The 13,371-nt window shown below is 36.2% G+C and overlaps 1 protein-coding gene across 9 annotated transcripts in view; it reads right to left on the bottom strand.

Annotated features, from left to right (window-relative positions):
- NFIB (nuclear factor I B) overlaps positions 1-13,371 on the bottom strand; it is a 171,491-nt gene that overhangs the window by 31,613 nt on the left and 126,507 nt on the right. For all 9 annotated transcript variants that reach the window (XR_005629925.1, XM_039729918.1, XM_039729919.1 and 6 more), the window contains exons 7-8: positions 11,958-12,089; positions 8,788-8,972 (exon numbers count right to left, since the gene is read on the bottom strand). Coding sequence is in view for 8 of the 9 variants with exons in the window: in XM_039729918.1 (XP_039585852.1) it covers positions 8,788-8,972; positions 11,958-12,089 (317 nt within the window). In the remaining variant the exon portion in view is untranslated. The remainder of the gene's footprint in view (positions 1-8,787; positions 8,973-11,957; positions 12,090-13,371) is intronic.

Here is a 13,371-nt window from a genome sequence, read left to right as displayed (position 1 = left end):
ACATGCTCACTAACTTGGACCCGATTTCACTATGCTTCCAGGGAGCCTGCTGCAGAGGCAAGCCTCCTCTCCTGTTCTGGCAGCCCAGCTGTCTACACAGCCTGCTGGAGTTGCATCTGGTAGCTTGTAGGTGGAGTTGCTGACCTGCAACCACAAGGCTACCTTAGAAGCCTAGGCTTATGTGGTGTGCTAACATCACAAAAGTAGCAGAGAATCTCTTACTAAAATGATCGATTTTTATTAAAACTAAGAAAGAAGATTCTGTGAAGTATATGGATTTAAACAGACAGTATAATCAACTTACAAAAACAGCTGTCTCTAAAGACAGACAAGAATAAATTACAATAAATTAAAATAAATTAGAAGATCGCAGGACACCACGACGATTTACAGAAATGTATCATCTTATATTCTGTAGTGATCCCAGCCAGGGATCCACTGGCTCACATATACCTCAGCTTTGCCCTTATCCATATGGCCCAATTGAGCAAACCCACTCGTTGTTCAGACAAAGATTAAAAAAAAGATTTTACTTATACCCCATTTTCTTCTAAACCAAATTCTTCCCTGTGTGATACATGGTGGCAGTGCAGTACATCACCCCACTCCATCCATAGGGTGAAATCCTGTGCTTGTTGACAGCCATAGATTTCAGTGATTCATACCAGTGATTTCAGTAGATGTAGTTTGTGATTCCCCACACCAAGTACCTCCATTTCTTTCACTTTTTTAATTCCCTGAATTTCCTCCTAAGTGGAATTTCTATATCTGTCTCACATGTAAAAGTGAGTGCAGATACAATACAATGACACTGAGGTCTTCTATTCACAGAAAAGAAACCTCTGAGGTAAAAAACAATGAAAACTTGTTACTTTAGTAAGTTTAATTCTTATAGTCCCAAGACTTCACACTCTGCACATTAGATTTCAAATGCAATTGCAATTCAGTTGTAGGTAAGCACATACCTGGTGTGAAGTATACAAATACAATTCTTCTTCAACAATCGAGCTGTCTTTGAGATGTAAACCAAGGTCCTCCTTTTGATAAAGGTTCTCTTAGGAAATGGTACACTTGAAATTTGCTTTAAACTTCAGTGTTTTTCGTAACTGTGATACTTTTGAAAACAGAGTTTATGAATGGCACTCTCATACTCTCACAAATTCTATTAGGACAACATCTCTCACAAGAAGCCTTCAAAAAACATCCATATTTGTTTTTCTTGTGTGCAGTGAACAAGAGTGGTGTAATTAATTAGCCAAACTAATATTTAAGTTATCACAACTAGTTTGCAGCTTAAGATCGCAAAAGTACTCCTAAAAAACAGATCATGTAATTGCCTCAGAGTTATTGCTTGGTCTGCCTTCAGATTGATGCAGATAGTGCTGCATCAGTTTATACTCAATTCACACTTCCATGGTTATCTTTGGAAACACAAAATTAAAAGCTTTTGAAATAAAAGTCTAGATTATGGATGGTGCAAATGATAGCAGTACAAGATCATGAGCATCAGCTCTGTCAAGGGTCTCAAGTTCTCTGAGCTGCTTTAAGTTTTCCGTCCAAAAAGGGAAACCCTTTTGTCAGAAATAGCCCCTTCATAATCTTATTGAAAGCTGACAGCTAGAAAGAACTTCTGTGACCTATTCTCCTTTTGTCCTTTACAGTTATATCAAACAATATTTTAGCATGGAAACTGCATATCTATTTGGACACTATTCACTTGAATTAAAAGTGCAAATACTTACAGTATTTCATTTAACACAAATTAATTTTTTCCTTACGCAAAACAAGTTCAATATTCTGGTTCCAGTTTTCCTTAAGAGACTCTTACAGACAAATGGCAGGTGAAGAATCAGCTGTTACCATCAAATAGGGTTTCAATATGTCTATGCGATGGATTCACAGAGGCGATGCCTGAGGCATAAACCTCAAGCAAAGTCCATAGAGGCAGCTGTGTTAGATAAACAAGCTGTGCATTGGAAAATTTGTGAGGAAAAGAAGTAAGCATAATGAAGGTCTGGGAAATTTAGCCGTTATTTGTGCAGGCATACATTTTTCTACTCTTGGATTAAACGCTAATTTGATTTTCAGATCTGTTACAATTTTTATCTTTTTTTAATTCCACCATCTTGAATTGCAACAGTTTAATTCATTTATGTGCCCAAAGGCAAGTTGTATTTGCTCTCACAGATATAACATAACTCAGAATGTCGGGCTGTTGTTATCTGATGGTACACTGTGCACGTTTTATTTTAATCCTCAGGTCTGAAGTCTGAACCGAAACCTGTAGCTGATATGAATATGAACTTTCTTAAAGTCAGGATTCACTGTATCTCTTTTCTCTGATAGCATTTTTTAACATATTTATAATCAGTATTTAATCAACCTCCTTTCAGATTTTTGCTCACACACACACACCAAAATATTGGCATATTTAACCTTAGTTATTCAGTTACAATTCAGGACAGTGTTTTGTCACATAATCCACTACTTTCAGTGTTACAAAAAAATATTTCTGATGTGATGATGAAATAGAGACTACTCATATCTACAGATGAGGTAACCAAACATAACAGAAGTTTGAACCATCTATTAAAAAATTCACATAAACTATCTATTGCTCAAATTATCAAATATATTTGATGCTCACACACGCACTTTTTTTAAAAAAGATTGTAATTATCCTTCTCAATTCCAAATAAAATAAATCCAGTTTTCCTTGAAATCTTAAGAACAAATCACCTTCAAACAAATAATTACCAAAGGCCAGAAATTATATTAATCTGTGCATGTCCTAGGTACAGCTACATAGGATACTCTGCTAGGTGTTTCAGAAAGAAGTTTCAAGACATAACAAAACATTATATTACTCCATCTAACCACTACACTTGGAGAATAATATATTTGTTTCTCAAAACACAGGTTTTTAATAGAAATTCTGTGTTTCACAATGTTATCATATTATAGCTAGTTGATAAACCAATCAATGCAGTTTAGTCAAACTGGATATCATGCACTTGGAAATACTATTTTGCCCATTTCCTCTCAAGAATTCCAGTTGCTTGTAAAGGCTAAATTCCAATATATGGAACAATATTACTGTAAAACCCTATGGCAGCGTAGTTTTGAGAAGGCTGATTAAATTAATTTTGTTGATGAAGGTATAGGAGACACAGTTTTGGATATTTTGGTCCTTTGCTCCCTTATCAAATATCTTACATTAAAAATAGTTTACTAGACACATCTCTGAACCTGGAGATCATAGCTGATAAGTTCTGGTTTTGAGCCCAGGTCATGGTGCTCTAGTGTGCCCACAGAGAGTGATGAATATTTTAGAAAATTTACAACTGAAAGAAACCAGAAATATCTTCAATTTTTCTAATTTCCCTCTCTCTTTTTTGTCTAGGGCACCTTAATGCTCTATCACCTCTAAAACTCAAATGGCCATGTTATTCTCCCACCAGACATAGCTGAATGGTATAGCAGTCAGTTTCACAAAATGTGTGAAACACATATCCTCAATTTATCACCCACCTGACTAATAATGATGCTTTTGAGACTCTGGTGAACATAAGGAAATGGCATTACTAAACTACCACTAGTGTGACTGTAGAAAATGCTGTAGGGCAGTTTGAACCTGGTGGGTTCCATAAAGCATTTGCTTCTCACAAATCAAGGCTGTACAGTTTTCCTTCCTGCTATTGAACACAACAGAAATGCACTTTGTCTTTAGTGCCCCTTACCACTTTTCAGAGGACTTAATCTCCCTAACTTCCCTATTAGGAATCTGAGTAACTCGTTGTGACAGCACATCTTACACAGACCTCTGCAATACCACACCAAAGCTTTATGTGGTATGACATGCAGCTACCTGAAAGATTACCTTTAGAGAAATACACATTGCTGCTGTTCTTGGCTGACAACATCCCTTCTGTGCTCTCTATAAGAAATCAAGGTGTCAACTTTGATTTAGAAAAGCCCAAGTCTCCTTCATTTGGCAAACTGATATATGAATATCTTGATATAATGTTGCTGAAACTGAAAGCCACTGCAGAGTTTCAGCAATCCATGTTCAGACATGGATCTCATAAGACAGTCTAGAGTCCCACATCCTGAATCACAATTTTACCTGTGATAAACTTTACCTGGATAAGTTTGCGTGACAGAAGCACAGGAAAGGAATTCTCTTTGTAGATAAATGTTCAAAAGTTATCTTTATACTACATAGTATTTCATGCACTTGGAGACTTATGCATTTAGAGCAGATTAAATGCAAAATAATAATTTACAACTGCAAATAAACCTTAAAACAGCTTGTCAGTAGATAGTGTTAAGCTAGGATTTAATCTTTGCTTCCCAGTCACAATTAAAAACTGCATATTGCCTTATGTAATCTTCAACAATTTCTTAAAAAAAAAGACTTGCTCAAGAAGCTGAAAATTATTAAACATCAACAAATAAAAGAGGTCCTAGCTATACCAAAGAAACCACATGCACACAATTTTGCATGCTTTGGCTTATTCTCCTAGTACTCTCCCAAGAATCAACAGGAAACACTTTTACCAGCCCAAAGAGAGCCTCACAAGACCCCCCTCATCAACACCAAATGAATGTAATTATTGTATTGAAGAATGTAAGACAAAGCATCTGCCTGGCATCCCTGAAGCACGTTCCTTTCATCAAACAAAAGGTTCAATATCCCAATCAGTTACAGGAGGAAAATAAGTGGCCTCATCAGATTCCAGAAACAATTATTTTCTAGCACTTCAGATATTTCTCTCTTCAGACACAGATAAAACCAATGAAAAAATAAAGCTACAAACTAGACCACTCTGCAATAAAATATGCTTTATCAGACACAGGAATTTTAGGCAAATATGCAGTCATATATACTGTAAATATGCAGAAGTTCACTCAGCCTGTAGCATATAACACAAGTAAGACATTTCTTGTAATAAGAAAACAGTCCAATACTTAATGCCCATCAAGTTCAGTTAGTTTACCATATCATGAAAACTTCATATTTCATTATAAATATCACAACATTTGAGCTAAGCTTACAGCAAACTATGCTCTTCATAATAACATACAAAAAAAGCTTGGAAGATTGTCTGCTTCTGTTTGCTTGGTTCAGCCAGAAAAAAAAGATAATTCTTACTGATACCAGGATGTTCATCAGCAGGATTCACTTCAACTGTTTGCTTTACTGCATTTTCTTTATCATACTTACCAATGCTTTTTCTATGATTCACCACACCTTCATCAGGAAATTATTCCATTTAACTCAACTGTGAATTACATTTGGAGGTTTTGGTTTTGTAATGTTGTGCTTGACTGTTTGTTCAGGCTCATTGGAAATTTTATTTTGATATTGTATATGATTTATACACTCCTGAATAATAATGAATTTCATGTGCACACAGATACAGAGGAGGTAATATTTTCTAAGATTAAAAGATTCACCCATCTGGAATCATTCAAAAAAGAAATACATGCTGGCAATTTGTGGTAGCTTTGAAAACCTCAACACACTCCACATGGATAAACACCATAGGAGGATTAGACACATATCAATCGATTAGTTTTTGATGAAACTTGCATTGAATAATCAGTATCAGTCAGGGACATCTGTACCCGATCATAATACAGATCCATCCTCACACATACAATTTCAACCAGTGACATGAGTACCTAGCTAAGAAGAAGAGCACTGAAATAAATATACTAAAAAGGGCTTAGCAGAAATTCTAAATCAGTGGAAAGTACAACAGTTATCAAAACCCTGGGAACTTACCAGACTACTAGCTTGAGACAAGTCCAGCTCTATATCTAACATGACCTATTTCTGTTCAGTACATTTGTTTGTTTATTCTCCATATTGAGCAGGGGATAAAAAGCAGATATTCATGAAACCAGCAGCAACAGCTCCCTTTTGTTTAGGATCATCCATTGTTGAACCATTTTTCTATGCAGCCAAAGGGCCTGTTTGAACTTCCTGACTGTTCATCACACATAATTTGGACTATTTAACATTATGTCAAGAAAATTGCTCAGAGCTTCCCATAATGGGAACCTATGAGATCTCTATATACTTGAACTAATTCTACTTAAAGTATTCCATTGAATAGCATGACTGTCTCCCTATAATCAGTGCAGCAGTAATGTAATTAATCTCAAAATTGCTGTGGGGAGTACAAGACATCTCAGTTGCTTGTCGTAACAATCTAAATTAGCGTATTATGGAAGATGTTCAGGAGGAACAGTTCATTTTAGGTAAATGCTGTCAGGGTATCCATCCTTTCTATTTCTACAGCTAAATTAAAACTATCATCATAGTTCTCCTTTTGAAATCCAAATGAGTATGTTTTGAGGTGGGAAAGTATAATTAAATCTGATGTGGTATTCCTACAGATGCAGTTTTGAATTTTATAGTAATTAAATTTGTTTGAATAAAAATTCAAGTTTTATTTAGAAAAGAAAGACTGGTTTGGCTCAAAGAATCCTATTGTATCAGAACAATTCCCTTTTGTCACTGAAACTTCACAGACAGTTGCTTCTTCTTTTCCTAAGAAAAAAGTTAATCCTGCTGTTTTACTTTTTATGTAGTCAAACTTATTTTGACTAGGCATGCAACTGCTCCAACTTACAGCATATCTAAGAGATGAACTTCAAATAATTAAATTTTTAAAACATTCCACTAATAGTGGTTAATGATAATAAATTATGGTAAATAGATGATGCAGATACCTGATATTGCATATTTTGTGTCATTTACCCTATCTCTTCTTGTTGAGAACTAAACCAAATCTCAAATGAAATGAAAAAATTACCCTAATAAAAAGGTTATGAAAAGTAGTAAACTTGGGCTAGTTAAATCTGTTATTTCCTATGGAATATACAAAAATTTGAAGTCTTCTCAGTTTGCTACTACTCTGTAAAAAAATCAGCAGACTAAAATTTAATCTTTTAAGGTCAAAAGATTATTTTTTCAACCAGAGATAAGGGAAAAGAGTTCGGCAAAAAGTTGAAAGCATAACTCCTGCTCAATGAATATACTCTCCAATGTTAAAATCATAAGACAGCACATTTTTCAAGTCAAAGAAAGTCAGATACTTCATTTAGATGTAGTTTTTTTCAGTAATGATCTGAAGTAGGATGTGGAACAATCCAGAGAGATTATCACCTAATCTGCTCTTTTAACATATATAAGAAATCAAAATGTAAGTAAAACAAGCACTGAATAATTAAAGAAATGCATAACAGTAAAGGCCTGATTTAATTTGCATAATTTTTCCCTTAATAGTGCCTAATTAAGACATCAGTTTAAAAAAAAAATCCAACAGAACTCTGAGATTTTCCACACTGAATTAAAGCTAAGGACTTTTAATGGGTGTCTTAATTAGACTTTGTTATTCATGGAAATTTTACACAAATTAAAATCAGGTCCTGCATACATTCCCAGCTGAGTCTCAGAAAAAATGCTATACAGGATTGAAAGAATTTTAATCCACGTGCAGACAGCAATTTGTATTCTGAAGTCAACATACTCCACGTTCTGTTTTTGGTTTAATTTGCAGTGATACTGTAACAAGCAAAACCCACATAGTCAGAATTTCTTTCTTCAAACTAAATTTTGATTTTATGGACCCACCTTTTTTTCCTCTTTTTTTAAATTAATTATATATAGGAAGTCATGCAGCTGGACCAGGAAATTAGCCCATGGGGAAAATAGCCACCATTAACTTCTGCACAGTCCAAAGAGTACGTATCTGTTATTCAGCTGAGGAAGTTTGATTCAGTCTCAAGTTCCATTGCTGCTGTAACCAAAATGAATGCTGCAAGGCCTGTCACTATTAGTGAAGAAAACCAACCTAAGCCCAAAACAAAATACTGTCATAGCAACGCCTCTACCCCTGCTAAGTCCTTCCAAAGGAACCTAAGTCTTAGAGAAGGAAAACCAGTCTCCAGTTTACATACCCAATGCTCTTCCAAAAAACATGCTAGAGCACAAACAGGGCTCCACAAGAACCTTTCAGGAAAAGCATCAAAAAAATAACAGCCTGAGCAGCAAAGATGACATTACACTGACATTGGACATACTCCAGATATTGACACACCAAGTCTCAACTGCAGTTTTTCCTGTAGTGCAAATCACATGGTAACACTGCGTGCTGATGCTATCAAGGAAAGCAGTTTTGCACACAGACCTCCACAAATTACTTCACTAATGAAAACCATGTTAATTTCCAGTATCAGTCACAACTCTGAACCTGTGCAGTTGCCAGGAATGCATCTGCTACAGCATGTTCTCTACAAAAGGAAGAAAAAAGAATTTGTATGTCTGTGTTGTGCTCACCATGCAAAGAAATGTCAGTGCCTATGGAAAAGGGCATGTACTAACTTGCAAGAGTTTACTTTCATTATATAAATATACCTGTATGTCCATGCGTGTACTTGAACATGCTTATGTATCAGCACACTCCTTGCAGTGGGAGCTTTGCCTCTAAGTGGCCCAACCTGCAGGAGGGGTGCAGGACCAGCACCTGCCCCGTTCCTGCTGCCAGGGCTTTCAGTAGAGTATTTTTCTTACGCTGGACAGAGGAAAAGCAAGTAAATATGATTCACCTGCACCCTTTATTCAACCACGATGAACAAGATAAGTTGTATCACTTATATAGCAGCTCCAGATTTCTCTAAGACCAGAACTGGCCAGGCACCAGTTTAGATGTCTTAGAAGACACATATTCCTCACAGGACTCGTTTTGGAGGATTCATATAATTTTACAGTACCTGGCTAGTCTGGGGGCTGGACGGGTCATAAGAAGGTACATAGTTCTTCAGAGTATCCTGAGGATTCAGGTGAGGAGGATATCGGATCGTTGGATGAGAGAAGTAGCTAGATGGGGCAGGAGGGAGAATAGCTTGTGCTGGAAATGGCAGTGGTGAAGGTGGAGGTGGAGTTCTAGTTGAGATGACTGGAGAAGATAAAATAAAATTAAAATTACTTTGCATCTTGTTTCTTCTAAAATTCTTCACCTCTGTGTTACAGCAAAAAAAAAAATAAAAAGTCAGTTATAAATCAATGTATTGCACTTCTGCTTAATGGTATTTTTACACAAAAACTTACAGGTACTGCCCTCACATTATCTCAGGAAATGAAAAGTGCATCTGCTTCAAATTCATAAATAGTGCATCTTGTTTTGATTTTGTGGGTTATGCCATCATAGTCTTTTCTTTTTTTTTTTAAACAGGAGTCATTCTTAAGCATAAAAGATATTCCAATTACCCAGTTTTCCCATCTGGAGCCCTGGAGAAAATCAAACCAAATACTAAATAAATCCCCCACTTTTATTTACAGCACTTCAACACTGAGGAAAATCACCAAGCCCCAAGAAACGGGGACTCCTCACTGCATTGCAATCTACCTGCCTCATTTGGGGACAGGGCAATATCTACCCACTAATACTGCCACAAATAGTTGCTGACCTTTATGAAAATGTTAATGAACATTCAACTTCAGTCCCTCAGAAACCAATCCGCCCAATAAAATTGTCTCTGACTAATAAAAAAATTATCTACCCTACACATTTTTATTCTTTTCATTCTCTTCAATTCCAGCCCCTACAAACATAGAATTTTCTGCCTAAACACTGTGTGCGGTGTCTAAACTAACAATGTTTCCACAGTGCAAGGAAGGTACAGCTTGTCTTTTGGTGCCCAGTTGTCAGTCTGAAAGTGTAGAGCTTTCTTCTGTCACACTGCACAAGCACACACTTTCTGCCCTTACTGCACACCTAGAGAGCACACACTTGGTGTATTACAACAAGAGGTACCTAATTCAATGGAAATGGAGAAGAGACAGGGAGTTGCCATTTTCACTAGTGGAAAAATACAAAATCAGGTCTGTAAAGCAAGGTCATTTCTACACTGTTCAATGGTTCTCTACTGCAACACTGAGGAAAATCACCAAGCCCCAAGAAACGGGGACTCCTCACTGCATTGCAATCTACCTGCCTCATTTGGGGACAGGGCAATATCTACCCACTAATACTGCCACAAATAGTTGCTGACCTTTATGAAAATGTTAATGAACATTCAACTTCAGTCCCTCAGAAACCAATCCGCCCAATAAAATTGTCTTTGACTAATAAAAAAATTATCTACCCTACACATTTTTATTCTTTTCATTCTCTTTATTTCCAGCCCCTACAAACAGAATTTTCTGCCTAAACACTGTGTGCGGTGTCTAAACTAACAATGTTTCCACAGTGCAAGGAAGGTACAGCTTGTCTTTTGGTGCCCAGTTGTCAGTCTGGAAGTGTAGAGCTTTCTTCTGTCACACTGCACAAGCACACACTTTCTGCCCTTACTGCACACCTAGAGAGCACACACTTGGTGTATTACAACAAGAGGTACCTAATTCAATGGAAATGGAGAAGAGACAGGGAGTTGCCATTTTCACTAGTGGAAAAATACAAAATCAGGTCTGTAAAGCAAGGTCATTTCTACACTGTTCAATGGTTCTCTACTGCATCAGCACAAGCACATCAACATTGCTCTTCTGGAACACCTTTCACATCTCTGGGTTTCTCCAGCTTAATTTTTTAAGGACTTCCTATATTTTTAGGCATTGCTTATTGGCATAATGGAACAGGCTACAAAGATTAAAATGGAGTTTCCCAGCAATTAAATAATTCACCCACAAGATAGGTTATGATTGTCACTCAAGCAGGTATATTATAAAACTATATTCTTAATTTAATATAAAGGTATATTCATAAGTGTTTTTGGGGGTTTTTTTGGGTTGATTGGGTTTTTTGGGGGTTTTTGGTTTTGTTGGTTTTTTTTAGCAGGTTCATTTTACTGACAGCCCCACCAAGTTCAGTTAAAAAATACTAATGACTGCATTGGCATGTCAGAGCTATGCAAAACAAATACAAATTAAGAGAAATTTGTCCCTTCCATTTCACCCATCATCTCTATATGCTTGAATATTTGCTGGTAGTGAAAACCTCAGAGCAACCAGAATGAGTCCAGGACCATTTCATAATAAAAAATAAGTTGATATTAAGGGGAAAATAGTCTTTATACATGAATTTAAAGGGAGTCACTTCAAACCATGGAGGAAAAATAAAACAGAAACTTCTCAAAGAAAAACTGCATGTGAAGGAAAAAAAACAAAGTTTTCAAATCTGCTTTACTCTAGTCACTCAGCTCTGCTCAAGAAATTAAAACTTTTATATGTAATTTATGTCAAGGAGACATGATGAGATGTTGAAGGGACACTCCTGAGGACTGTGCTCTCATCTGAAAACCAGAGTCAGTCTCACCTATAAAATTAAACAGTCCATGATGCTGGAATTACCCTGTCATTACTGATAAACCCTCAAGACAATACGCATTCTGTCACATTTCACACATTCCATCCTTACTTCAAGTGAATTTTTGCTATGGATTTACTAATTATTTCAGAAAACAGGTGTTGGAAAATACTTAATCAGGACTCTTTAGACTCAGCATTCAAAAGAAACACTGGTACTTATTTCATTGTGTCACATAGTGAACATGGTTGTGACTTCTCTTGTGTATTCTTGTGCCTATTCTGGTATTTAAATACAATATAGTCATAGCAACAATAACAAAAAAGGGATTTAGGTGAAAGGATGAAATAAAGGGAGGATTTTTCCTCTGTCAGTTTCTTTGTGCATTGTACAGTTTATTTTATTTACTGGTTAATCCTAAATCCTTTTTAGTGACTTCCAGCAGTCAGATTACCTGAATAGCTAAATGAACACTCTTGCAAGAATATCCTAACCTTTTCCATTTTTATTTTCACCAGTATTATAAATTGGATTAGGTATTTAAGAAAGACTGCAAAAATGCATCACAATCTGATTATAGGAAAGGAGAACAAAGCAAATGAACAGGGAGGTTTTTATTTCCTCCTCCATAACCCTCACCACTGTGTGCAACTCCTGGGATTCCTGGGTGGTGATGCTGGGGAAAAGTGCTCAGTCTTGATGAAGAATCCTGGGGAGAAGTAGGACTAAACAAAGGCTTTTCAGGTTTCTTCATTGTAGGAGAAGACATATCTACAACAAAAAAACAATGTAACAGTAATATTAGCTTAGGAGCCTGCCTCAGGACACATAATTTTATATACTGAAGATATTTATTTTTGCTGTTCTTGCAGATATATCATATGAGAATCTAAATCCCTTACAGTGAATAAAATAATTTTAAATTACTGCTTTCAAGTTTAAGAATTAAAAATAATGTCCTAACAGGTCCTTGTCCTGCAAAACTGAAACTACTTTTTTTCATACCAGACAAGCCAAATAGTTAAGAAATGTATGTCTTTAGAACTTCCCTAGACACTCCTCCGCTTCCCAGAACATCACCAAATCATCTGTTCCTTCAACAGACACTTAATTTTTATTGCATGTCTTAATGGAACACCTACACTCAGGTGTGTAAGGTAATTGCCATACACATGACAGTGTATGGTATATGGTATATGGTATTTATTACTTTATTACTTCAAAACTTATTCTTTACTCTTCCCAAAACCATACTATTTTCATATTTCCCATGTCTCAAAGATGGTCTTGTCACGTCTTCCTTTGAGTTTCCCTACCAATAAAAACATTTATTTAGAGCTCACTATGTGAAGATAACACACTGGTAGGGACAAACGTATGATTTCTACCAAGTTTACTGAAATTCCCCAGAGCAAAAATACTGGATTTTTCTGCAAGTTTACATTAATTGATCAATATTTGTTGGTCTTTGCACCAAATTATTTCAAATATAATTACAATATAAATATAGAACAGATATCAATATTGTAATTGGTTCCATTTCAAATCAATGGACTAACTCATGTTCAAAGCAGAGGTAACTACTTAAGCACTTTACTGGACAAGGGCCATATTGCAGTTTACTTTCTTACATGGACCATGTTATTTTTTAAATTATTTTTGACCCTTTTAATATTGGCACACTCTATTCTGCTAAGACAGGCCTGGAAAATGTGAATGTCTTATCGAGACCAAATTGGACCAGTGTTTTCTGAACTGAACTTAGAGCATGAAATTGAGAGTCCACTTCTTTACCCTGCCCTATCCTGCTGTCCAGCCCTGCACAGGCACCGGCACTAGACCCAGAGCAGATCCTGCCTGTGACCCTCCACATCCCCTGCAATTCCCACCCTCCACTTTGATCCTGACTACTATGTCTGATGAGTGCCTGAATACCCTGAAAAGTTCATATCTTCAACAATGCTGCTGGAAAATTATTTATGTGTTTTTAAGCTTCAGGAAGGGATTCCAATCCTTATTACTTTGAGAATGAAAACAAAACAGACTTCAGGAG

The sequence above is a fragment of the Passer montanus genome, unplaced genomic scaffold (assembly GCF_014805655.1).
Source record: "Passer montanus isolate IOZ18808 unplaced genomic scaffold, ASM1480565v1 scaffold7, whole genome shotgun sequence".
NCBI lineage: Eukaryota > Metazoa > Chordata > Aves > Passeriformes > Passeridae > Passer > Passer montanus.
This window is presented reverse-complemented; position numbering and strand designations above follow the sequence as displayed.